Source organism: Python bivittatus, unplaced genomic scaffold, assembly GCF_059951505.1.
Source record: "Python bivittatus isolate LINGU-HERP-01145 unplaced genomic scaffold, Pbiv_v1 ctg000180_np1212, whole genome shotgun sequence".
Taxonomy (NCBI): Eukaryota; Metazoa; Chordata; class Lepidosauria; order Squamata; family Pythonidae; genus Python; species Python bivittatus.
In genome coordinates this window covers 5614013-5641355 of record NW_028277047.1, presented here as the reverse complement: position 1 = coordinate 5641355, position 27343 = coordinate 5614013, and the positions used below count along the sequence as shown (strand labels likewise).

Sequence of the window (27343 nt, the reverse complement as noted above, 5' to 3'; positions counted from 1 at the left end):
CCGTTGCCATCTCACCTACGTCCCCAAGGCATAAACCCCATTTCCCCTTTCTTTCCTACCTCCCAACTGGGGCGATGCGTGTCTAAGGAAAGCAGCTAAGCCAGGTGAGTTCAGAAGGAGCTCATATCCAGCCGAAACAATCAGAAACCCCACGACGGGCAGCGGGTGGCTTGGCTCGGCTGGTCTCCTGGAGCTTAGCGGCCCTGCTCATTCCTAGAGGTGGAGCGAGGAGGAGGAATTTGGGTGGAATTGCAAAACACCCCGGGATGACCAAAGTGGAACACGCAGTGGGCAGTGGCTGAATCTGTTTGCCCACCAGCGGGGGAAACGGGGACGCTTCCCCCTTCGCTGGCTTGCATTTCACCCGCTCGAGCAGATGCAAGCCCCAGGAGCCCAGCTGGCATTGCGCAACCCTTTTGGCCCCCTCCGCCGAAGCGTCTCTTCGCTCCGTCTTTGCTAAGGAGGGCAAATCAGCCAAGACGGGCATCTCCCCCTCGGTCAGCGAGCTTTGCCTCGTGCAGAGTCCCTGGTATCCTTTCGCAGGAGCTCGCCGAGTCTGCGCCGCCCCGTGCCCAGGCCACCATGACGTTTGCTCAGCTCCTGGACCAAGCAGGGGGCATGGGGCGCTTCCAAGTGATCAACCTGGTGCTGTTGTGTCTTCCCATGCTCCTGATGGCGCCCCATAACCTGTTGCAGAATTTTACAGCCGCTGTCCCCGGCCACCGCTGCCGGGTGGCCTCGAACAACGCGTGTGCCGATGGAAACGCCACGGGAAACTCAGACTGCACGGCACTCCTCAGGGTGTTCATCCCACAGGACAGGGACTGGGTGCCCCAGAAGTGCTGGCGTTTTGTCACCCCCCAATGGCAGTTGCTGGAGTTTAATTCAACAGGACCGGTGCCAACAGAAGCAGATCAGGAGCCGTGCCTGGACGGGTGGACCTACGAAGGGCAGGTCTTTACGTCCACCATAGTAACCGAGGTAAGAAGGCGACACGTTGACCGGCCCAGTTGGAGATTGCTAGGTTCGTGCTTGATGGGGCTGGACTACAACTCCCATCTCTCCCAGGTGGGGGGGCTGAGCACCACAGCCCAACACTGCTGGAGAGGGGGCAGCAGGTTTGGCGAAACCTGGGGGGAATGATGGAATTGTAGTTCCACACATCTGAAGATGACTAGATCAGAGGGGTATCTGCCAGAGATGGGGAGGACCCCCCCCATGAAGACCTCAGCTTGGGAGAGGATTGCTGAGAAATATGGGAACTGTAGTCCCACTCACCTGGACGCCACCAGCTTGAGGGAAACCTTGGGCTAGCACAAAACTTTCCAGGCTGTTCTGGTTAGGAAAAGCAACATTTCTGCATTCAAGGGCAAGTCGGACAGTTGAGAAATCTGGCTCCCTCCCCTAAAAGGGAAAGGCCTACACAAAAGGAACGTGGTTTAAACTACCACCACCATTTCTAGCTGAAAAGAATTATGTAGGGTGACGAGGTGATGAAAAAAAAGTATTTCTCTGCCTTGATTAATCCTTAAAAAGACGAAAGCCATCAGGGGTACAACCAGCTCCAGGTTTGGAGTGACCACCCTCCGCTGTCACAGTCAACAGCCTCCTTTGTGGAGGGCGTCGTGGAAAAGGGAGCGTTTTTTGGAAATTGTAGAAATGCTGGGAATTGAACCCAGCACCTCTGCAACCCCAGGAGATGTTGGACCGCTCCCCATGGGATTTGGGAATCAGGGCTGTCATTTTCCCCCGTGCCTCTCCCCAGGTCAATGTCTTCCCTTAGAAGTTGAATGTAGAATCATCGAATCGTCTGGTTGGAAGGGGTCCCAAAGATCATCAAGCCAAACCCTCTGCAATGGGCAGGAAAACATTTAACCCATCCATGAGAGATGGCCTCTTTTAACTCCTACAGAGGTGGAGAGCCCATCACCTTTGCAGAACAAAATCTAGGCCAGTGTGTCTCAACCTTGGCAACTTGATGACGTGTGGACTTCAACTCCCAGAATTCCCCAGCCAGCATTCTGGGAGTTGAAGTCCACGCCTCTTCAAGTTGCCAAGGTTGAAACACACTAACCTAGGCAGTTGTAACTTCTACCCATTATTTCTGGTCCTAGTTCCTGGCCATTTCCCTTGTAGCTTCATTTAATGTCCCCAAACATGGTCTTATCTCCTTCCAGTCTTCTGTCCTCCAGGTTGGACATCCCCAGTTTCTTCATCCTGTCCTCATACAGCATGCTTTTAGGTCCCCACATCATCTTTGCCACTTGTCAGACATGTTCTAACTTGTCCACATCCTTCTGGAAATGGGATACCCAGGATTGTACACAGCCCTCCAGGTGTGGTCTCACCAGGGCCGGGGAGAGAAGGAGGAGATCTTCTCATGTCTTGGTATGATGCTTCTTCTGAACTTCATGGGCCTTTTTAGCAGCTCTCTCCCACTGGTGGCTCACGTCAGCTTGTGGTCAATGACTATATGGGTTGTTGATGGTGATATTTCCATTCTTCTTGTCCTCCTGCAGTGGGACCTGGTGTGTGACTTCCGGAGCCTCCAGCAACTGGCCCAGTCTATCTACATGGCTGGTGTGCTGGTGGGTGCAATCGTCTTTGGGGGCCTCTCTGACAAGTAAGAAGTGGGTCTTTATCCATGGGTCTGCCTTCGATCAAACCAGATTCTTTTGACCCTAATGAGAAAGTTGGTAGATGTAGCAATGGATCCTTCAAACACAGTTGCCTAATCTGTAGGATGTTAGCCAACATTTCATAAACTCGGAGGGTAGGATTTTAAGCATGCAACACTCAATGAGGCCTTTGTGGACCTCCTGAGATTTCCACCGCTTAATAAAAGACTTTGTGCAGTGAGAACAAGTTCAGCGTTCAGAGCGGCCTGTTTATGGCCAAAAATAAGAAGAAGGTGATCTTCTAACATTGATTGGCACGACATTTTCCACTGCTAATATATATTTACAGAGGAAAATGGGGAAACATCTAGGTTCTAGTTCCATCTCAGCCATGGGATCTCCCTGGGTGATTTGGAGCCAACCTCGTAGGGGTGTTGTGGTGGCGAAAAATTGGAGGAGGAAACATGCTGTACACCCCCCTGGAACTCCTGAAAGAAAGGTGGGATAGCAATCTAAGCCAATATATAAAATAAAGAAATAAATGGGGGGAAAAAACCACCACTGAAAATCTGTAGGATTTTGAGGACATGGCTAGGGTGGGGAGGGAGGATCTGTAAAAAGGGGGAACCGCCAGTTACAGCTTCAAGAAAAGGTGGTTTCTTTCAAGAAAAGGTTGCTTCAAAAAAAGATTGGACAACCATTTGTCCGAGATGGTATGAGGACTCCTGTCTTGGGCAGGGCTAGATGACCTCCAAGGTCCCCTCCAACCCTCTGGTCTATAACTTATTGGTTGAAAAGGATCCAACTCTGAAATTGTCTGTGCCTCCAAACCATGCAGGGCTAGGCAACCTTTGCAAGCAAATCTGTATTAGGGGCCAAATGTCGAGGGGGGTCTTGGGGGGTTAACGGTGTAATGCCTCTTTTGGCGCCCCCCCCCAGATAAAGGAACCCTGTACCATATGACCCCTGGCCCCCTTCCATAGGCTGAGTTCGCTCTCCTGCAGTCGGGTGCCCCCCACTCGAAAGGGAAAGCGAAGGCTGTCCAGCGCACATAGCCTGGGGAAGGCAAAGAGGTGCAAAAATGTGAAATCCGAGTTCCCCGCAAACAGGACTTCCTTCTGACACCCAGCAGGCCCTGGCACGCTTTGAGAAGAGCTTCCTCGCTTCTCTGCAAGAAATCCCTTAGCTGTTCCTGGAATTCCTGCGAGTTCGGTGAACCCAGCAACTGCGTGCAGGTGCAGCGGGTTGTGTGAACGCGGCGAATCTGGGTTCCGCGACGCTTGCATAACATCGAAGGGCTGGGTCCTCCGTTAGCGGGGCGGATACTTTCCTCTGCTCCTTGGTCTTCCTCAATTCTTCTTCAGGCCACCCCGTGCACGAGATTTTCACAATCACCCGAACACCCAGGGTTAAGACCGTTTTTTCCTCGTTGTAGATTTGGCCGGAAGGCTTTGCTTCTCTGGTCGTGCTTCCAGATGGCCGTTGCCGGATCCTGCACGGCGTTCATCCCCAGCTTCACCCCTTACTGTGTCTTTCGCTTCCTCACGGGAATGGCTGTTTCCGGGATTGGCCTGAACTGTGTGTCGCTGTGTAAGTCCTCGCCCTCCAACAAACCCAGTTCTGGTTTCTTTCTGCCAAATGGCGTGTTCGGCCTTCTAAAGGAGCAGGAGAAAAGCCAGCGGGTTAACCTTTCGATGTAGGCTTCCCAAGAGCATCTCGACCCCAGAACTCAAGTTAGACCAGTGTTTCTCAACCTTGGCAACTTCAAGATGGGTGGACTTCAACTCCCAGAATTCCCCAGCCAGCCATGCTGGCTGGGGAATTCTGGGAGTTGAAGTCCACTCATCTTAAAGTTGAAGTCCACCCATCCTGAAGTTGAAGTCCACCCATCTTGAAGTTGCCAAGGTTGAGAAACACTGAGTTAGATGCTTGTATAATTTCCATTAAAATGGCAGAACGCTGATTTTCAGCACATTTGGACTTGGGGAGGTCCCTTTTTTAAAACTGGCTTGGCCTCTTATGAGGATATCCTCAAGAGCTTCAGAACTTCCAAGTTCTCCTCCTTGCTTGACCCATCAAGGGCTAATCCCTGATTGTTTGCGAAGGATATGGAGATGTCCTAACAACTCCATCGCTTTTTCAAGGAGGTGGCAGACGGGAACGGGAGGCATGCCTTGGGGGGTTGCTGCTCTGCGCCCTCAGGTGAGAGCTGGGTCCTCAGCCGGTGCCCGATGGGTGCTCAAGACGTCTTTTTTGGCACTGAGTTGAACAATTCCAGAGAAAGAAGATGATGTCCACCAATTTGCAGATTTGATCGATTGATTACATGCCATCAAGTCATTGTTGACTCTTAGTGACCACCTAGATTGATTTTCTCCATGATGATCTGACCCCCACCTGGTCCTTCAGGTCTTCCAATGGTGCCCCCATCGCCCCTAACTGAGTCCATCCCCCTTCCTGTTGGTCCTCTTCTTCTCTTTTTGTCCACCTTTCCCAGCATCAGAGTCTTCTCCAGAGATCTGGGTCTTCGCATCATGTGTCCGAAGTAGGATCATTCAAACCTGGCCATTTCTCAAGTGTTTCTCAACCTTGGCAGCTTGAAGATGCATGGACTTCAACTCCCAGAATTCCCCAGAGTTCTGGCTGCTGGTCCTCCTCTTCTTCTCTTTCTTTCCACCTTTCCCAGCATCACAGCCTTCTCCCCAGAGCTGGGTCTTTGCATCATGCGTCTGAAGCAGCAGCATCAGGGCCTGAATTCACAGATCATCTTCCTTTTCCAGCTGTGGAGTGGACGCCGATGCGTTCTCGAGCCATGGTCAGCATGGTGACCGGGTATAGCTACAGCATCGGGCAGTTTGTCCTCGCGGGCGCGGCGTACGCCATCCGGGACTGGCGTTGGCTTCAATTGGCCGTGTCCCTCCCGTACTTCGCCTTCTTCCTGTACGGCTGGTAGGTGGCGCTGTTTCCCACCCTTTGTGTGGCTGGGTGGGGAATTCTGGGAGTTGGAGTTCTTAAAGGTGCCACGGTTGAGAGATGCTGCATTAGGCCAGAAGAGGAAGAAGGATGGGGTCGATCCAGAGGAGTTTGATGCCAGGAACACTGCTGTGGAAATGGGAGATAAAAAAGGCCGTGTTGCTTCAAGGCCCTGCAGGGAGAAAGAAATCACTCCCTATAGGCCAATCGGAAGCCATGATGAGGTTCTGCAAATAATGACATCATTGCCCAAATGGTGATGTCAGACATGTGACGTCACTTCCCCTCCTTTCCTCCCTGTGCAGATTCCTATCAGTGTCTCCCTTTAATGACAAATCCTGTGATCACTCTCTTCGCTTCTCCGTCCTCCTTTCGCATGGCTCCTGTTGCTGTAATTCAGACGTGTCCTAACTTATTTTTTTGGGGGGGGGAGAAAGACACCCTTAGCTTTAAGAGGACATTTGGAAGACCTGATTGCCAAAAGCGGATGGATCCCCCCCCAAAAATGGACATGGACTTGGGTTAACTCAAAGTTCAGTGGAAGTGGGACAGCCAGGGTGGGGTTGCAGGGAAGGGGTTGGACTACAACCTGGGAGACTTGGGTTCAAATCCAGCCCCAGCCATGGAGACTCCCTGGAGGACTTTGAGCCAGCCGCTCCCTCTCCGCCCCGGGGCAGGGCGCTTCAGTGGGGAAGATGCTGGGCTAGGAATGGGGTGATTTGGGTTCAAGTCCCCTCTCAAACAGAGAAGCTCCCTGAGGGACTTTGGGTCAGTCTCTCAGCCCAACCTACCTTACAGGGTTGTTGTAGTGGGGAAAAAGTAGGAGATAGTTGTAATAAAAAATGCTCCATTCCATCTGATTTTCCCCCAGCATTTCAGACAATTTCCCCTTCGGTCACTCTACGGCTGTATTTGCCCAGCTTGAGTAAATCAGGTTACTGAACAGATCCCTCTTGGGTTTGCACAAGATGCTGAACCATCCACAGACCGGGATAACCCTTAAACCAGGATAGAACAAACCTAGGACTTACCCCTTAGGATTTTCACCGACCAGATCCGGTGCGCTGTGTGACTGCAGCCGAAAACAACCTGCAGCTCCTTTCAGACACCCAGAGGCTTTGAGGAAGAGCTTGAGCATCCCTACTGAAGCAGGCAGCTGTTCAACAGGGAAAGTACAACAAGCTTCACCAGTTGAGCTTCTTTTTTCCTCTCCAGGCTTTAAAGACACAGGAGCCTGGGCAGAAAAAAAGGAAAAATAGGAGAGAATAAGAGAGGGCTGAGGGTTGAGAAGGAGATGCATAGAGTGAAAAAAAGAAGATGCTGGACCCACAGTGGCCACCGGGAAGGGCGTCTCTCCATCAAATTTGCTGGCTTCTAACCGCCCCCCATTTTCGTTCCATGCCTCTGTCTTCACCGCCCTTCCATTTCCTTTTGCGCAGGTGGTTTACAGAGTCCGCCCGCTGGTATGCCACAGCGGGCAAACTCGATCGGGCGCTGAGAGAGCTGCAGAAAGTTGCTTGGATGAACGGGCAGAAGGATTGCCAAGAGAAGCTCAGCCTCGGGGTACGAAAGCCGAAAAGCGATGCGGCTGTGTCATTTCCTTGGCAAGCAGGCAGGAAACGCTCGCCCTTTCTTTCCTCTGGGGTGCGGGTTCAGATCCCCAGTTGAGCCTCCAGCTCAGGGATCTCCTGGTGGCCTCCCATCCGTGCTTAGTTTAGGAGCCCAGATGAGGTCCGCTGGGAATAGGATATGTAGAAATCCTGACTCAGTGGATCCATTCCTCCCACACCCTGGCATTTCTGCTCTAGGAACAATTCACCATTAGATGAAGAATTGTAGTCTGGATTGTACGGGGATCTGTATTATGAACAACTGTACTATTCTTCATTCTCGCCATTCAGAGCTGTTGGGAGGAGGCAGCATCGAAAAATCTGCCAATAACTTAATCTTCGCACGTTGCAGCGAGGAAACTTTGGGGCCCCTAAAAAAGCTGCTTCTTTTTCGTCTTTTTTTGCAGGTTTTGAAAGCCAACCTCCAAAAAGAGAGCCCTTTGGCCAACGCCAAGTTCCCGGTGGCCGATTTGGTGCGCACGCCGTCGCTGCGCCGGATCACGGTCTGTCTTTGCTTTGTCTGGTAAGCCTGGTCGAAGCACGATGTGCCGACAGAGAAACAGGTCGAAAGAAACAGAGGTTTAACTCTCCTCAGCTCTGTGAATACGCCGCGCGTCTGAGAACGGGCTTCTTGCAGGACAGCGAGCTGGGAGGGTGCAAATTACCCCAAATCCGATTCATCCTTTGGAATCCATCTGGAACATTAAATTAGATGCTTCGGTCTCCCATCTCCACTTGGAAAAAATGGGTGTTTGCGCTTCGGCCACCCAGCTCAGCCAGATCCACGTCCTGCCCCGTCGACTCAGAGGCACCAATTCAACAGGAGGCTTCAAAGCCACGGGTGTTGCCTCATTCCTCAACCTCCCCCCCGCCCAAACTGCATGGCTGTGGAAGGATTTCTGCAGGTCAAGCTTCCCAAATTCCCTTCCCTGGCAAAAGAGGCTTCCGTTTTTCGACTTTATTCCCAGGGCAGGAGAATTGACTAAGTTTTAGGGGAAATGAGGGCCGATGGTGTGTTCTTGTCTGCACCTCTCCATCCCTTTGGAGTCTGAAAATTCCTCCTGGGTTCTCTCTTGGGATTGCAGATTGCTGGAAAGAGGGCAGTGCAAGGAAAGATTCAACATTCACAGACCTCCCAGCCACCCCCAGCTGTCCGTAAATAAGAATTTCCGTTGACTTCCTTTCCTACAAGGAATTGCAAAAGCCGAATCTCTTTCCTCTGATGATGCGAGAGGAGGAGAAATTGCCAGCACCACGTGAGTTTTGATGTCTTTCATCCGTTGGCCACTCCAGGTTCTCCACCAGCTTTGCCTATTATGGTCTGGCGATGGACCTGCAGAATTTTGGGGTCAGCGTCTACCTCATCCAGGTGATCTTCGGAGCAGTAGACATCCCCGCAAAGCTGGTGGCCTTCCTGGTGATCTGCTATTCGGGCCGTCGGAGTGCTCAGGCGTTGAGTCTCATCTTAGCTGGGCTATCCATCGCAGGCAATATCTTTGTGTCCCATGGTAAGTTTCCGGGAACGGATGGGCCGAGGGTTTCATTTGTGCAAACCAAAATTACTTTTCCATTATATTTCTTCTTGGGCTCTACTTGTCAAAAACGTCAAGGATCTTCCTGTCCCGGACTTTCCTGGATGAACAGAAAAAGCATATTTACTCCTTGCTGCTTATTTTGTTTGTTGTGGCTCCACGCCATCTTTCCATCGAGAAGTTGTGGACCATGTTTCCAGGGTTATCTTCACAACAACCCTGTGGGGTAGGTCAGACAGAGGAGTTGCTGGCCTGAACCTGCCTGGTGGGATTCTGACCTGCATAGGCCTAGTTCTAATCCCTACTTCTGAACCAATGACACACTGCAGGCTGAAAAAGGCCTGGAATTATTGTGGCAAATATCCTCGACTAGATTCACACGCAGTGTGCTAAACCTGACATCTCAGTCACAAATCACGGGATCACTTTGGCTATAATATTGGGGTTGCAATACACTTACTGACCAGCGGATGGCGCCCGTGAGCCAGGAAACTGGGCTTTGCTGCCATCTAGTGCCTGTCTCCCTTTGTGCAACCCAAATCTGAATGTTCAATTTCTTTCAGTGAATTTATATAGTTCAATCAATTGATATAGTTGCAACAGTGATTGGGCAGCTAACGTAGGATCAAAATTCACAATGATATATTGGGACATGTGTCCAAATCAAGAAGACATATTCTGGCTTTAGGGCATGCCCTGATTGACTCAACGTGCTCAGATAAGGGGTGTGCTTCCACAAGTCATAAGCCATAAAACATACAACCTGGTTTGAGGTTGGGCAAACCCAGCCTTTGCATAGCTCCCGGTGCAAGCTTCCACACCTGGCTGGGTTCCAAAAAAGATAATGAAGAGTCCCTGTGCATGTGTCAAGTGCATCGCTCCTATTCAGTGCTTCCCTCCCAAAACAAATAAGTATCATCTTGGCATCCTGTTCCCCATAAACAGAAACCTGAAACCTAGTTAGGGTCTTCCAGCAGCCAGGTTTGTGCTGAAACCCCACCTTGCCATTTCTGAGAAGTTTTCTGCCCTTGAGAACGAGGCTTCTGTTTTTCTTCTTCTTCTCAGGGAGCTTGAGAATTCCTTTCTAATTTCTCTGGGTGACACATCAGATCCAGGTGCTTCTGGGGTGATGTGGTTTTTGGGATTCACTTCTTTCCATCCCCTTGTAACATCCCAGACTGTCTGTCCTTCCCTCCCTCGGATTGCTGAGCCTCCTTGGATGAAAATTTGGAAAGAACAGCTCTTCTTTAGGAGCCCCATAAGGCCTTCTGAAGTACAGGGAGTCCCCAGGTTAAGAACACCCGGTTTAAGGATGACCCATAGTTAAGAATGGAACCTATTGTACCAAAATTTGAATTAAATCCACAATGGTTTGAGTTCATTACCCAATATACAGTGGTACCTCTACTTACGAACTTAATCCGTTCCGTGACTCTGATCGCAAGTCGAGTTGGTCGCAAGTTGAAGTAAATTTTCCCATAAGGTTCAATGTAATTACCGTTAATCCGTTCCAGCGTCCGTGGACCATGTGTCAGGGGCGGAAAAACGGCCGCTGACCACGCGGCAGGGCGGAAAAAATGGCCGGGGACCACGTATCAGGGGCGGGAAACGGCCGCGGACCACGTGGAACGGGCGGAAAATGGCCGGGGACCACGTGTCAGGGGCGGAAAACGGCCGCGGACCACGTGGAACGGGCGGAAAAATGGCCGCGGACCACGTGGAACGGGCGGAAAATGGCTCGTAAGTTGAGGCGAGTTTGTAAGTAGAGGTAATTTTTTGGGGCCGGAGCTGATCGTATCTTGAAAATTTCATAAGTAGGGGCGTTCGTAAGTAGAGGTACCACTGTACTTATATAGTACTATACAAGAATACTGTTCCAGCTTATGTACGAATTCGACTTACGGACAGACCTTGGGAATGGAACTTGTTCTTAAACTGAGGACTCCTTGTAATATAAGTAAGGTGATGGACTACACCTTATGTTCTCCCAGCTTCGAGTCCATCACCTTCACTGCTAGACCAAAGGGACACAGCAGCACCTGTTGTTTCTAACCTTCTCTAGATATGCAGATCCTCCGGACCGTCTTTGCTGTCTTTGGGAAAGGATGTTTGGGAGCATCTTTCAACTGTGTCTTCTTATACACTGGAGAACTCTACCCTACAGTGATCAGGTACCACTCAGCGATATCCCAGGAGGATGTTAGAAACAGCCCCAAAGGTCCGACTGCCTCTGAAAATATGGAGGGGGACTTTTGCTGCAGTATAACCATGGGATTAAAGGGAGGGAAATCTCTCAAATCCTCTCTGTCCAAGCAGGCTATACTACAACTCCCAAGTGCCCTGGGTGAAGGGGTGCTGGGAGTTGTAGTTCAGCCACACCCAGGGAGCTGAGTTCTCCCTACGCTGCTGTCAGCCTTACTAGGTGGACCAGACAGGAAATACGACCAGATGAGCTAATTCTACTTTATAGTAAGGATACATTGACAAAAACTTGTAAGTCTGAAAGTACAAATCTCCCGCCATCTCCTTTACAGCCTGAGATGTTAGGGAAGTTCCTTTCTGAGCCTCTTACCCCATCCATTATACAGCTGAGGGCTATGCCCTCTCTTATCTGACCGTTCCCTAGGCAGCATCTCTTCGCCCCGTCTCCCAAGGTCTTTCCCACATCCCATTATATCTGCTTTGCCATTATGGCAAAGGGTTAGGTAAAACTTAATTCTTCCCTCTGTTGCACGTCAGGCAAACCGGGATGGGCCTTGGTAACACCATGGCACGTGTTGGGGGCATCGTGGCCCCCTTGGTGAGGATGAGCAGTGAGTATTCCCCATCCCTTCCCCTTTTCATCTATGCCATGGCCCCCATCATCTCCGGGGTGGCAGCCTGTTTTCTTCCTGAGACCTTAGATGCACCGCTACCGGATACAATCGAAGACGTGGAGAGCAGGTCAGTCGCCAATGAATCCTGCTATTCCCCTTGTTGTTTCTTAATCGCATCTAGCAAATTCTTCGTAGATCAGGATGGTGGGAGGGGAGATGGAAATGGGAAGGAACTGACTGGGGAGACATTTGGGGTCAAGCTTATTGAAAGCCACATTTTTGAATCAATAACCCAGGAGCAATAATTGGTCCTTTTTCTAGTTTAATGCAGTGGACGGTCTAATTTCAAAAGCCTTCTGGTGAGGGGTAATTCAGAAAACTCTATTCTCAAGGGCTCCTGGTAGTTGTGATTTCCCGTGTTCTCATCCCATACTTCGCCAGGATCCCATTTAGGAGCTGTAGGTTTGCCCCCAAAGAATCATGGTAAAATTGTGATTTCACATAATTCCCAGGGTGCTAAGGGTCCTGGGGATGCTAGTCACTAAGATTTCCCATAGGTCCCTTTCAATGACATGTGGGCGAGTCTGAATTGAAACTAGATCTGGTATAGTGGCTAGTTCATATTTCGTATTACTCTGCCATAATGTAAGCAGGCCAAGTGGATCCCTTGAATTGCCCCATTTGACGATCCGCTGCATTTAAAATTTCCTTCCTCTTTTAATAAGCCCACTGCGGATATTATTACTGAAACGGTTGCATCCTGTTCCACCCCTCCTGATTTTGTCCTGTCTTAGGAACATGGAGGAACGGAAGAGGGAAAGCGGCAGAAAAGGCGAGGTCTGTCATCGAGGCATAGTTCTCCTGGATATGAGAGAAATCAAAGAGACAGAAAAGGATTCCAGGCTACCGGAAAACACAGAAAATAGAGACACAGCTAGGAGGAGCTGAGACGGAAGTTTGCTCTGACATCACCAAAGGAGCCATCGCGATTTCCAATGGGTTATGATAATACAGTGGTACCTCGCTTTACGAACGCCTCTGTTAACGAACTTTTCGGGTTACGACCAGCTCCGGCCACAAAAATTTACCTCGGTTTGTGAACTCCACCTCGGGGTACGAACAGGATACGCAGCCATTTTCCCTCCTGTGACACGGTCCGCGGCCATTTTTCCGCCCCTGACACATGGTCCGCGGCCATTTTCCCGCCCGACACGTGGTCCGCGGCCATTTTCTGCCCCTGACACGTGGTCGTAGGGAGGGGGACTCTCCCTCCAAGCAATAGCCGCCTCCCTGTCCTCCACGCCAGAGCGGATTAACGGTAATTACATCGAACCTTATGGGGAAATTTCCTTCGGGTTGCGACCAATTCAGGGTGCGACCAGAGTCACGGAACGAATTAAGTTCATAAACCGAGGTTCCACTGTATTGTTAAACTCAGTAATAGTCTTTAAAAACCTTCCTGCTTTCTTAGAGCATATCCAAGTTGAGGCATTTCCTAACATTCTAAATAGGGGTGGGCAACCTACAGACGCTGAGCTATACTCCGTCCAGAGCTCCCTTTCAAAATGGGTCTGGTTTTTGATATGAACAATTGGTTCCTCTTCCTTGCTGGGGAGGGAAAAAGAAGAAAGAGAAAAATGGTGGCGATGAATGAACTTGAGCATCGAAGTGATAGAATGCTTTCATTAACAAAAAAAAAATACCCAAGTGAGTAGAATCTACGATGCCCAAATAAACAGACAACATTTTGGCTTAAAGAGACGGTCTACTTCTTACAACTTCTTGAGATGATGGTTGGAATTGCCACAGCCCCATCAATGACCCAACCTCTATTTTTACCTAGATTGACATGTATGAACCCAGTCCTGATTCCTTTCACAAGTTTTCTTTGGAGAGGTAAATCAGAGGAGATCCTCGTCTTTCAGGAAGGAAAGGGACACAGTGAAAATTCGGGAAGTGACTGAAATATAGCAAGATGTACACACCTCTCAAATTGCAGGACTGAAGGTGGGCAGAATAATTGACCACGCTTTGGAATAAAAACCAAACCATGGGATATCTCATGAAAAAGGTTTTAGGTGTGCAAATATGTTTACAATCCTTCTATTAGAAAAGCAGCAGTCAGCTGTTCATGTTACCTAATAAGATAACTACACAATGACTGAGTTAACCCACCATATTTAACGGGGTCAGTGGAAGGGGGGGAGGTTAGTGTGTTGTGGGAACACTAAAAAAGTAATTCATCCAGACAACTAATTCCAAGAGGGCTCAGTTTTCATCCAGATTACGGAAACACAAAAACCAGAGAAATGCCCGGTTTGTTCTACCCAGTCCTCCAAGAAAACGACCTAGAGGGAACAAGAGGCTGAGAAAAGAGGCCTGTCTATCCATTGTGGAACTCAGTGCCAAGGTGGGGCAGCAGAGGACACACCTCCCAAGCTTGGATTGGCTGCAATCATCAAATCATGCCTACTTCTCTCCACGTGGCCAATAGGGAAAGGGCTAGTGATGTAATGAAGGCTGGGCAGTATTTTCTGCATTTCTTAGAAAAAGTTTGTGGAGAGTTTGTATTCTTGTAAATGGAGGCTTTAGACCAGGGTTTCTCCAACTTGGCAACTTTATGATGTGTGGACTTCAACTCCCAGAATTCCCCAGCCAGCCATGCTGGATTCCCCAGTTCTCATGCTGGGTAGGGAATTCTGGGAGTTGAAGTCCACACCTCTTAAAGTTGCCAAGTTAGAGAAACACTGCTTTAGACCCAATTTGTATAGTTGTACACTACTGAAACAGACTAGAAATTTGACCAGGTTAGCAACTAACTTGGTTATGTTCTGGAACAGGGGCCCATGGGAACATTGATCATAAGTGAGGGCTATATCCGGCGAAGACAGTGAAAAGCAACAAGTGAATATTTTTGCAAAGAATTAAAGCTCCCTGAAGAAGTTTTATTCTTCGTCTGATAAGCTGAAGATTTTGGGCCAAAAAAAGAGGGTTTTTTTTCTTTTTTCTTAGATATCAAGACAATCCGTTTAAGGGGAAGCAAATGAAACAAAATCTGATTTCTCTTTGCCATCAGGTTAATTTCAGAGTTCCAAACTGATTCAGAGAAGAAGTGTCTCTGTGCATGTGCAGAAGTCCCCAAATTGGCCACACTGAACTGCCTTCCATTTAAGGATTGGCCTCACCTTGCCAGTTTGACTCCCAAAACGTCCTGGCTTGGAGACTTGATCGAACTGCTTTGAAATCCAAATATTCAACCAAATCTCCTTCGCCCAGGAAAAAAAAAGACGATTGCGTACTCTTTGGACAGCATCTGTGAGACAGATAAGCTGGGAAAAGCGCTGATGTCTTATACTGAGGACTTTGTTTAACCAGGATAACACAGGATTGTCTATGCAATTCTTGTTAGTTAATTGTTCACCAGCTTCAGAAACAAAGTTTGAGTAAGACCTAAATAGCCCACTGTAAAAAAAACACACAGAAGGCTATCACATCTCGGCACCAAAATGGGGACTATATGGTTTCCAAAAATCTCAGCTTCCTTTCTGGGGTCGTCCCCTCCAGGGGAGCCGCCAATTTTTGCAGTTTCAAAGCCCCCCCTCCCATCTCGCTGGAGTAATTTAACGAAGAATTGCCTCCTCTTTCATTTCTGGGGCATGTGGTTGACCACGGCTTGGATTTCCTCCTTGCTAAGAGAGGGAGCACGGGACAAGGAACAAAAAGTCACATTTCTTCCAGCCAAGACAGCCCTGCCAGCTCTCCTTTCTTTGCTCCCCCCTCCCACTGCCTAATATTTGTTCCCCCTAGCATCTTGCTCCCATTGAATGAATGGCTGCATTTTCTGCTCTTTCCTTTCCTCGCCAGCTAATCCTTCAAAAACTCCTAAGAACCTTGACCCCAATGGTGAGGTCTTGCATAATCCCACCCCAGGAGAGACAGCCCCCCCCCCCATGTTTTGCAACTTCACCTGAGCATCCCCGAGATCACAGCTCATCGTCCAACCCCACACGCATGGTTTCGGGTGTCCCTCGCGGAGGAAGGGGGGGAAAAATCCGCCTTGCCTGGGGGTGCCCGGCTCAGACTTGCACACCAGGTTGTCCCAAGAGCGTGTTTTCATTCCTCCACCCGTGTGGCCCCGCGAGCAATGTTTTCAGCTGCTGCCAAGTGGGGTGGGGAATAACTTTCCAAAATGCTGAGCCTGAATTAGAAGAAAGGTTTTCCTCCAGCGCCAGAAAAAGGCTGTGGATGGGGCTGGCACGATCGCCAGAGAATCTGGCCTCAAACGTTCACCTCACCAAGGAACGACTAACTGGAAACCCTCCTTCTCGCTCTCCAAACGTCCTCCTTTTCGGCCATGACGTTTGCAGAGCTCCTGGATCAGATTGGGGGCATGGGGCGCTTCCAGATCCTTCAGGTGACCTTGTTGGTAACCCCTGTTTTACTGATGGCCAGCCATAACCTGCTGCAGAACTTTTCAGCTGGCATTCCCGATCACCACTGCCGGGTCGCGCTAGTGCACAATGGCACCCCTCACCAGGCTAACCGGACTCGAATGCCAACCAGTGAGGAAGACCTCTGGTGGATTCCCAAAGACGCCAGGGGCCAACCTGAGAAATGCCGCCGGTTTGTTGCAGCCGAGTGGCATCTGCCCAACGCCAGCGCCGTGGGTGGCAATGAGACGGGGATGGCGACGGAGCCATGTAAGGACGGATGGGTCTACGACCGAAGCATTTTCATTAATACCATCATCACGGAGGTGAGAGGGCAGAGGGGGTAAATGGCGACTGGATCTGGATTCTTTCGAGGTTTCAAACGTTTTGAACCCGGGACCCACAGTGGGTTCCTGGGAAAAGCCAGACTCAGACTCTTGGAGATCAGCCGTGCGACGGATCTTGTTTGGTATGCCCAAATCTGTTCAAAACTCTGGAAAGTGACCAATTGCATTGTCAGAAAGGAATCTGGTTTTTCCACCTTCTTCATACTTTAATTTATTTTAATGGGTCTCCAAGATCCTCCCCCCCCATGAAAAAGAAGCTTCTGCAGGGGGAGGTGGCCCCAATTTGGGGGGGGGAGTCAATATTTGCAAAGAATGTTAAGACTAGGATTGTGAAAACCAAGATTCTTGCAGAAATTTCCCCTTTTCCCCATGCTAAGAAGACCCAGCCAAAATGAGCTTGGTGTGTGTGTGTGTGTGTGTGTGTGTGTGTGTGTTATATTTAAGACTCAGGGACTTTATTCAACTTTTTTGCAATTGCTCCAATTAACTAGAAAGGGAGCACCAGTATTACCCACCAATCTCTTTGTAGTCAGTTGAAGCACTTACAAAAAACCAATATTTTTCAATATGTGCTCCATCCCAGAGCTAAATGAGAGGGGAGTAGGGTTCGCCTAACATCCTTAACTAGGACGCAAGGAGAGAGGTTAGTAGGTCATGTGAAGGAGGAGGAGGAGAAGGGGGTCCATCAGTTAATCCAGGGAGGGTTTAGATTCAGCCCTGAACGAACCAGATTTCCAGCAGCTGCTTTTCCTATCAGAATCAACCCTCTGTGCTGCTCTTCCCCCTACTTCCTACAGTATAGAGATAATTGTCCTTTTTAGCTGTTTCTTCCCTGGGGTTTTTACTTTGGATGCAGACAACCGTTGTTAAACACCAGGAGTTCTCTGGGATGAAGGCACCGTGCAAATCTAAGACCCCCCCCCCCCGGCCATCTTGATTTCATTCATTTGCTAGATTTCCATCCTGCCTTTGGCTCAGGAGCTCAAGTATTTTCCCCTGAAACAATCCTGGGAGGGAGGTTGGGTGGGAGAGGGAGGGAAGGACTGGCCCAAAGACACCCAAGGGAGCTCTTTGCACTCTGGGTCTTCTGTGTCGTGTGAACAGGACTCATAGGAAAGGATGCACACCTGTGGGCGCTTCTGTCTCCCTCCCTCTCTTTCCCCTCTCACTGTTTTCCTTCCCACCAGTGGGACCTGGTTTGCAGCCGGAAGACACGGAGGCAGATGGCCCAGTCCATTTACATGGGAGGAGTTCTTGCTGGGGCTCTTATATTTGGAAGCTTAGCAGACAGGTAGGTGTTTATAACCAGAGCCATTTTTGGGGCCAAATGCCACCAGGAAGCTGTGGAATGCAATGGTGATAGATTCTCATCCCACTGCTGACACCAATCCCACTCGCCTAGGCTTGAGGAAGTCACTCTCTTGGCCTCAGCCCTCTTTCCCCCTGCCCCAAACAGGAATAATTGTGACCTCTCTGGAAAAAAAAAGAGAGAGAGAGGGAGAGAGGCCTGTCTTCCAGGTTCTAAATAAGAAACTAGTCCTCATTGTTTCTTATTGGATGCAGAGGAGGTGCACGCTGTTCTGCTAATATCGTCGATAGATAGTGTCTGTAACATCTGGAAAGGAGAATCGTGACCATGGATTTACACAGAATTCTGTGCTGCAGGTTTGGCCGCAAAGCCATCTTAACTTGGTCCTACCTCCAGATGGCTGTCTCAGGTGTATGCACAGCTTTTGCTCCAAATTTTGCGGCATACTGCGTGTTCCGCTTCCTGGTTGGAATGTCGCTCTCTGGGATCTTCCTAAACTGCATGTCTTTAGGTAAGACGTGAAGGAGTGGGTCAAGCAAAGCCAGCTAGAGCAGGGTTCCTCAACCTCAGCAACTTTAAGATATGTGGACTTCAACTCCCAGAATTCTGGCTGGGGAATTCTGGGAGTTGAAGTCCACCCATCTTAAATTTGCTGAGGTTGAAGAACCCTGAGCTAGTGATCTCGGGCAAAGATTCCCAGTGGGTGGGATGGTAAAAAGGAGGCACTGAACAGCGTTCCGGAGTTTCCAAAACTACTTTTAGAATTTCCAAGTTTTTGCAAACTCTGGAGCCGATTCCCTAAACCACCCTTTTTCTTCTTTTGAGTCTAAGGAACCCTCAAAGGTGAGTCCTGTCCTGTGGGTATTTCAGTGCATAAAGACACAACTGCATGCACGTTTTGCTCCATGAAGGCTCTCAGAACTGACAGGGGCTGTTTCTCCCTGGGGTAGAAACAGGGCTCCGGCAAAGCTGTGCCTGTTGGATTTTGGCCTGGCAGGCCACCGTTGGGAGCAAATAGCTTGCTACGAGGGATGCAAAAGGATATTTTGCATGCTTGCACTTTTATGCATTCCTGACTCTGTTAGCAATGTTTTGTCCTCAGCGTGTTGTGGACCTGTCCAAATATTTATCTCTGCAGTGTGGCAGATCTGACATTTAATTTGATTAATGCCCACTGGGAGGAACAAGTCACATGATGCGCAGAGAGCAGAGTTATATCTTGGGGAGAGGACATAATCCTCACTCAGTCACAGGAAAGCAAATGAGGCACACAGAACCTTGTGGCATCTCAGGTTGCCAACTGATCAGGGAAAAAAGGCCATTGCGGGGTGCTGCTGCGCTCTCCCTGTGCCACTTCGTAGGACTCAGAAATAAGTAAAAACTTTTTCACAATCTGGAGGAAGGTATTATCACCTGCCACTGTCTGAACAGTAAAAAGAAGTTTAATAATGGGACAGAGGAGCATGGGGCTGGGAGTAAGTTGGCAACCGACTTGCAAATCAGCTGCTATGGTGTTCACTGATCTGGGTAAGCTAATAAGTAATGCCCAGGTTTTCTTCTTTTCTTCTCCCCTTGCATTAGTCCTGGAGTGGGTGCCCACCAACGTCCGTACCATTGCGGGCACATTGGTTGGGTATTCTGCCACCATTGGGCAGATAATCCTTCCCGGTCTGGCTTATGCGCTCCCAGATTGGCGCCAGCTGCAGTTCACCGCATCCATGCCGTTCTTCGCCTTCTTCATATATTCGTGGTGAGCAGGTAGCCTCCCCGTGTAGATCACGCCTAAGGTCCTTCATCCTCGCCTTTTTCCGTCAGGTGGGCAATGTCATGCCCACCGATGCCCGCCCGACGTCATAGCATCGGTGGATTCCCCGAGACTTCTTTTTTCCCTTTACAAAAATTGAGCCGCGATTTTACAAAAATGCTCCAAATCTCAACGCCTGCGAGAAAACGTGCAGGGGATCGCGCTAGATTTTCAGCCCGACCGCCAACATTTGGGGAGTGAGATCGGGTGGTGTTTTCATAAGTGTTCAGAATGGGGTAGAGGCAGCCTGTTGCTGACCCCCTGCTCTGAACCTCTCTGGCCACGTTGTGGTGAGCGAAGGGCTTGTCCACCAATCAGGGTTTCAAGACCCTTTTGCCAGACAGACAAAATACGGTTAGGAGATTTGCGTCAGGGTCAGGCCAAGGAATTGATTAGGTAAACCTTCTAGATCTGGAACTGCAGTTTAATCTGGATCCTTCGTTCACCGCTTGTAAGACCCCAACAATCCTTGATGGGAGAGTCATGGCACCTTATCTTTATTCAACAGGTCAACCCTAAATATTGCTGGCCTTTCACAAGGATTGAGAGAGAAGCTATAATGTTCCTCTAACTCAGTGTTTTTCAAACTTGGCAACTTTAAGATGGATGGACTTCAACTCCCAGAATTCTCCAGCCAGCCATGGGGAATATAATGCTGGCTGGGGAATTCTAGGAGTTGAAGTCCACCCATCTTAAAGTTGCCAAATTTGAAAAACACTGCTCTAAACTTTTCTTTAAAGGGCAACATTAAATGCAGGGTTGTATATAATGGATATGTGTGAATGATCTCCAACCCACCTCGAATTGACGACTAGATTCAGATTCGATTAGACCGAAATCGTCATGCCCATTCTGAAAACTGAATTGATCCATTGCTTCAGATCAAATCTGCAAATTGGGTCAATTTGATAAGTTGATTCGAGTTTTTTATTAAAAAAAAAAAGCAGGGGGAGGCGGCTTCTTTACATATGCTAAAGCCTCTCCAAATTATTGATTTGTAGGCATGCAATCTGATTTGAAGTTTGGATCCCAATTCTTAATCCCATTTGAGAAAATAGTTTCATTGGGGGATTTCTCAAAGCACTGTCAGAATAAAGCTTTGAATCAAAGCTTCCCACAGACCTAGTAGACAAGACTCATTCTTCCTCAATCCCTGGGAACTGTTACTGATTATTCTGGGATGGATGACGTACGCTGCCCTGAGTGATGTGCTGAGTAGGGCAGCTATTAAATTGGATAAATAAATAAACTACCTTAGAATGCTGTTTCTGGCTGAAGAGGCTAGCCTCTCCAAAGTCATGAGGCTGGGCTCTTTGGTGCAGGTGGTTTGCAGAATCAGCCCGGTGGCTGGTACTTTCCGGCAAAGCCGAGCAGGCTGTCGATGTTTTGAAGAAGGTGGCTCAGCTTAATGGGAAGAAAGACGAAGGACAGAAACTCAACACCGAGGTATGAAGGCTAGATCAAAGTCGACGCAGGCAAGCAGGGTTGGAGCTCCCGTGGGAATCGTCCTTTCCGATTTGAAATCTGAATTTGAAAAACTGGGCCTGGGGTTCACTGTTCTGAACTGTGCCTTTTAAAAATGGGGGGCTTCTGATCATCAGTTTAAAAGAAGCCAGTTTGGGGCTCGAGAGTTCAAGTCCGAGTCGCTGATCTGGTTTCAGAAAGGCGTTTCGGTTTGGAGAGTCACCTTCTGTGGGATCTACAGAACTTGAAGTTGTTTGAGAATCCCAGCTGAATTTCTCCTGGGGATGTTTCTGAGCCAATTTCCTTGTTGTAGGGCAGTGTTTCTCAACCTTGGCCACTTGAAGATGCATGGACTTCAACTCCCAGAATTGAAGCTGGCTGGGGAATTCTGGGAGTTGAAGTCCATGCATCTTCAAGTGGCCAAGGTTGAGAAACACTGTTGTAGGGGGTTGGAAGAGGCTGCTCCTTCAAAAGAAATCCAGAAGGTCAGTTCCGTTTGGCCAAAGGAGACAGAACCTGGGAGGAAAACAAAACACTCAAGAGAATCACTCTTTGTGACACTCATTTGTCCTCTCTGTGGTTGGGTGGCAGGTCTTGAAGTCCAGCATGCAGAAGGAGATGACTCTGGCGCCATCATCCTACACCCTCGCCACCTTGGCCCGCACCCCCACGGTGCGCCGAATCTCCTGCTGCATTTCCAGTGTTTGGTACGCTTTGGGGGGCACCCTTCCTTCCCTAAAGACCATGTTCTGGGAGCAACCATGAGGACTTCGGGGTTGACCTCTGCGAGCCTCAAAGACTCCGGGTGGTCTCCGGGCCAGACCCTGAGCCTTCCTATTCTCCGGTTTTAGGTTTGCAACCAGTTTCGCCTACTACGGCCTGGCCATGGACCTCCAGCATTTTGGCTTTAGCATCTACCTCATCCAAGTGGCCTTTGGCTCCATCGACATCCCTGCCAAGCTGGGATCTGCCATTGGCATGAGTTACATCGGAAGGAGGACCACGCAAGCCTCATCCGTCATCTTGGCTGGGCTGGCCATCCTGGTCAATATCTTGGTGCCCGCAGGTGAACCATCTAGAGTTGTGTGGGTGCCAAGGGGAAGCATCTTTCTGCCCCTCTGCTCAGAATTAGTCTCCTGACCTGAATGCCGCCAGCTTAGAAAGAAAGCTCACAGGTAGTCCTCGGGTTACGACGGTGATTGGGGCTGGAATTTCCGTTGCTAAGCGAGGCGGTTGTGAAACACAATGTTACATGACCGCATTGCTTAGCAACAGCGATTGCAGCAGTACCTGTTGCCGTCGTTAAGCGAGGATCGTGGGTCATTAAGTGAGGACCTCACATGACCAGAACGTGGGAAGAGGTGGGAGTTTCAGGTAAGCAGGCTGGTGGGCAAGACCTATAGGCGGGTAGGTGGGTACTATGGAGTATGAGTGGGTAGGTGCTATGAAATATGAGATCCCCATGCTGCTCGGGGGCTCCTCAGGAGAAAAAGTGGCAGGAGCGGGAGCAACTAGCAGGACTGACTTGCAACCTCCTGCTGGCTTCTCCATTGACTTTCCTTGTGGGAAGCTGGCAGGGAAGGTCGCAAATGGCAATCATGTGACATGGGATGCTGCGACTGTCATAATTGTGAGCTGGATGCTGAGCGCCCAAACTGCGATCTGACTGTGGGGATGCTGCAACAGTCATAAGTGTGAGGACTGGTCGTATGTTCCCCTCATTCAATGCCATCATTGAATGGTCGTGGAACAAGTGGTCGTAACCTATAGGACAAATTCTTTTTCGCAAATGTCTTCCTCCATTGTGATTTGGGAAGGAGGAACTAGTTTAGCTGGCCTTGGCATGGAACCTTCTCTCATTTCACAGGGGCACCTGCAGGGTAGGTGGGTCCAAAAAGTCAAGATGGCAGCTGCAACAAAGCTCCACCCCTTTTTGCAAAAGGTGGGTGGCTTTAGGTAATTGTTCCAGAGCAAAAGCTAAAATACAAAAAAGGCATTGTTGAAACAAAGGGTAAATTTTGTTAAATCTAGGTCAGTGTTTTTCAATGTTAGTAACTTTAAGATGAGTGGACTTCAACTCCCAGAATTCCCCAGCCAGGATGGCTAGCTGGGGAATTCTGGGAGTTGAAGTCCACTCATCTTAAAGTTGCCAAGGTTGAGAAACACTGATCTAGGTTAAAGCTTACCCTAAAAGTTGGGGCTCCCACCTTACAACAGAAGAAAATTATCCCCTGATTTTTGACAATATCTCTAGGGGTCTCTTATGGTCCACGGGCCCAAGGTCACCTTCTTTAGAACTGGAGTTTTCTTTAAAAACAGGCACAAAAATAAATGTGGAATTTGTTTTAGCATGGACTGTCTTAACATTCCTCTTTTTACCTCTTGCTTTCTTTCTCCTCTACTGTCCCCCCCCCCAAAAAAAGATTTACGAACACTAAGAACTTTCTTGGCCGTGCTTGGCAAAGGCTGTCTCGCTTCTTCTTTCAACTGTCTCTACCTGTACACAGGAGAACTCTACCCCACCGTGATCAGGTACATAGTTCCAGCTCCTTGAAGGCTTTTCAACTTTTGTCTGGTTTCCAAAAGTTTCATAACAGGCGTCTTCCCCTTCTCTGCCCTTGGAAGCATTAGCAAAATTCTATCTACGCTTAGACATCTTGCAGTTGTATGGCCAAATGACCACATTAATCTCTCTTTGGGTCACGATTGCATGATCTCACACCTGGTGCGGACCCAGGAGTGGGAAATCAATTTCTAAAACATGAATTCAAAGCAGGGGGTGAGATTTGAATCCAGGACCAAGAGCAAGAGGCCAGTTTCCAACTTTCAGACTTGCAAGATTGATGTCAGCCTTCCCAGGTAGACCAGACAGGAAACACGACCAGATGAGCGAATTCAACTTTACGGTAAGGCTACAGTGACAGAATCTTGCAAGTCTGAAAGTACCAATCTCCCGCCGTCTCCTTTACGGCCTGAGAAGTTAGGGAGGGCCCTTTCTGAGTTTCTTCATCTGCCCATTATGCAGCTGCGGGCTATGCCCTCTCTTATCTGACCATTCCCTAAGCAGCGTCTCTTCACCCTGTCTCCCAAGGTCTTTCCCACATACCATTACAAGAGCTAAACCAGATTGAATCAAATGTCAGCTTGGCTTCTGGCCTTCCCACTTTGTCAAGTGCTTAAACAGCACAGCATTGCAAAGTTCATGTTTGACCTGGAGAGCTGTGCACCCTTGCAGCCCACAGCATTAGGTCTGCATAAGTGTACAAGGGGAAGTCCCCGTAGCGAGCAAAGATCCAATACTCATGAGATAAGGGTGGGTGGGAAATGCAAATGTTCTTTTTTTCTTTAACCATCCCATGATTTCTATCCTTTAAAGGTTATTTCTTACTGTTGCAGACAAACTGGAATGGGTCTAGGGAGCACTCTGGCTCGCGTGGGTGGCATCGTGGCCCCCATGATAAAAATGACGGGAGAATATTGTCCCTACCTCCCGTCGCTCATCTACGGGACAGCGCCCATCCTCTCTGGTGTGGCCGCTGTCTTCCTGCCCGAAACGCTCAACGTGCCGCTTCCAGATACCGTAGAAGAAGTGGAAGGCAGGTGAGTTTCCTGCACACCTGGAAAAACCAGGCAAAGCAACGTGTGATAACGAGAGAGCTGGTAGGGCTCAATGACATCTACAAATGTTCCCCCTCCCTTAAAGTAGGCAGATATAAATATTAAAATGGAAGTTTTAATTGGGGTCTTCCTTCCATTCCATTTAAGATGGGGTTCAGAAATTCTTAATGGGTTGGGGGAGATGAGAGCCTTTCTCCTCCAGGCTGTTCAGAAGTTCATCGTTCAGGAACATCTTCATTTGGGACCAATTACTTAACTTCTCTTGATACTTGATCTTCATTGAGTTTGGAAAGCCCACTTTCACCACGTGTTGGAGGCACCGATGGGACCCCTTTTTTCTTCACCAGGACACCTTCTCCAAGTTCTTTTTTTCACTCCAAAATCTAATGAGGATTCTTCCCACTCAATGTTGTGTTTGAGCTCTACCCATTTTAGGCTAGTTAATCAGACCCACCCAATCTCTTGGATCTTGGGACCAGCTTAAGGAACACCTTCAAGGGGTTTTGAGGAATTCAGCAGACATCAAAGTGGTGGGAGCATTTCCATCCAACCCAGTGTTTCTCAACCTTGGCAGCTCTAAGATGGATGGACTTCAACTCCCAGAATTCCCCAGCCAGCATGGCTGGCTGGGGAATTCTGGGAGTTGAAGTCCATCCATCTTAGAGCAGCCAAGGTTGAGAAACACTGAACCATTTCTCATGGAGGAGCCATTCTCAAGCACAAGATATGTTTAAAAAGCAAAGAAGAAAAACCACTAAATCTCCATGGATGTGGCCCGAGAACTTCCAAAAGTTGTCTCCGGATTAGAAATGTTTATAGGGCAGAAATAGATGTTATTAAAATATGGTAGAATCATCACATGCCCTGTAATGTATCATCTCCTTCCATTCAAAGGGGATCCCTGGTGATTTCATGGACACGGCCATGGGGTTTTCTGGGCAACAGTACAGAAGGACTTTGTTACGCTCTTGGGGAGGATGTTCCAGCCCAGCCTCTAGATTTGGGATATCCTGGTGGTCTCCCATCCAATCATCATCCAAGCCTGACCTTACTTGACTGTTCAAAGCCACCTAAGGCTGACCAAGGGTTGCAAACTCAGCGAGTTGTTTTCTTGGCAATTCACCTGGAAAGTAAATCAAATCCAAGTTATTTTTTCTCCTGGCCCTGCGGTCTCCTTTCTGAACCAACAACTGTTTGGTTATCTCTCAGCTCAGAAAAAAAATGAGAGGCAAGGGCTCAGTTTTTGCAGATTTCCTCCAAAAATGAACAAAAAGAGGGCTGCTAGATCCATAGCAGCGTCAGGAGATTTCTTGCCATTTTCTGCTTGTCTTTAAATCCTCCAGAACAATGCCGGAGCAACAGTCCCCTGTGCAGAGCCAAGAACCAGTTTTGCTCCGGAAATTGGGCCAAGGGAGAACCCTGGATGGTGAAATTTGCTGAAATGAGGAACAGGCGGTCTATCGGAAATCACTGCGGCCTCGTCCAACACCTTGAACTGTCGTTGGTTCGTTCTTCCGGCTGGAGGTGGGAGTTCGAGCTTCAAAAAGAAAAAATCAACGAAATAAATGAATAAGAATAGAAGAAGATTGTAGTCATGCTTCCCTGGTATTTTGGAGCCAAAGATATCCACAAATAGTCCCAGCTCTAAGATGAGCCACAATTTAAAAGCACAGCTGCACCCACTTTGGCCTATGGTCCCGCCCACTCAGCCTTAGTATCTCCCACTATGGAGTTATTTCACCCACTACTCCCCACAAGTTAAATTGTGCCTCCAATTTAGTCACCTCCAAGTAGTCTTCCCTGGGTATGTGACCCCCTCATGTAAATTAGCCTCCTCTTGCGCCCATTTTTCAGATGGTATAATTGTTCTTTTTTTTTTTTTTTTTTCCAGACCGTACAATTGTTCTTCCTTTAGGGGAGACTTTGTTCAGAAAGAAAGCTCCATCCCCCCCCCCCAAAAAAAAGGGCCGGGACAGGACACATCCGTGGCATTTAGTCCACAAGCATCCATGTCATGGATTTAATTTGCCGGGCTAGCGAAGTGAAAATAAAGCAAATTAAAGATGCTCAATATTCACTTCTCATTATTTAAGCAATCTCCCACTGAGGTCACGTTCACGGTGGTCTGGTGGCAATGCTGGAGCTGCGTTGGCTCTTGCAACTCAGCTGCAAAAGTTTAGAGGCGCATTAGAGGGCGAGAGAGTTCGTTTTCTGGCTCTCTCTGCCACCATCTAGAGGTGGTTCCGTGTCCTGCAGCCCAGTTCGGTCTCCCACTTCTAAAGAAGGAAAGAGGCTTGTTCTCCACCAGGATGCGTCCTGCTCCCCGATCCCGGCTGGCCCTGCTCAAAACGTCCTTCAGAGCCAGAAGGGTTGGAGAGTCGGAAACTTTCTTGTGAAAATAATACCAAAAAAGATGAGTTCCCGGCACACGAGATCCCGTATTGCAAGCAGATTCCTGGATGGGAATGGGAGAGGGGCCTTGCCAAGGGCGGACAAAGAAATCCATCACAAAAATCAAATCTCGTCTCCGTTGTTTCTCCAGCTGCAAGTTGAGCATTTTTTCCTCCCCGGGAAAACGCTGCAGCCCTGTGTCCCATAGTGAGCCTGCCCCATTAATCTAGGCCAGTGTTTCTCAACCTCAGCCACTTTAAGCTGTGTGGACTTCAACTCCCAGAATTCCCCAGCCAGCCATGCTGGCTGGGGAATTCTGGGAGTTGTAGTCCACCCATCTTCAAATTGCCACGGTTGAGAAACACTGATTTAGGGCCAAATACCACCAGATGTGTATAAGCAGGAGTTACTCAGGCTAAAGAGGTGGTGTT

General features: G+C 48.9%; 2 protein-coding genes across 2 annotated transcripts; both read left to right on the top strand.

Moving 5' to 3' along the window:
* The first annotated feature begins 582 nt into the window (after positions 1-582).
* LOC103052553 (solute carrier family 22 member 6-A-like) lies at positions 583-11854 on the top strand. The gene is made up of 9 exons (XM_007438500.2): positions 583-981; positions 2520-2623; positions 4054-4208; positions 5399-5567; positions 7031-7154; positions 7609-7724; positions 8495-8709; positions 10796-10904; positions 11473-11854. Exons 1-9 carry the CDS (start codon positions 583-585, stop codon positions 11852-11854), a joined length of 1773 nt encoding a protein of 590 aa, XP_007438562.1.
* A 4049-nt stretch (positions 11855-15903) lies between these two features.
* SLC22A6 (solute carrier family 22 member 6) lies at positions 15904-26214 on the top strand. The gene is made up of 10 exons (XM_007438501.3): positions 15904-16305; positions 17514-17617; positions 17992-18146; positions 19217-19385; positions 20762-20885; positions 21495-21610; positions 21755-21969; positions 23327-23435; positions 24300-24503; positions 25865-26214. The coding sequence occupies exons 1-10, from the start codon at positions 15904-15906 to the stop codon at positions 25959-25961; spliced, it is 1695 nt and encodes a 564-aa protein (XP_007438563.1). The 3' UTR covers positions 25962-26214.
* Positions 26215-27343: the final 1129 nt, after the last annotated feature.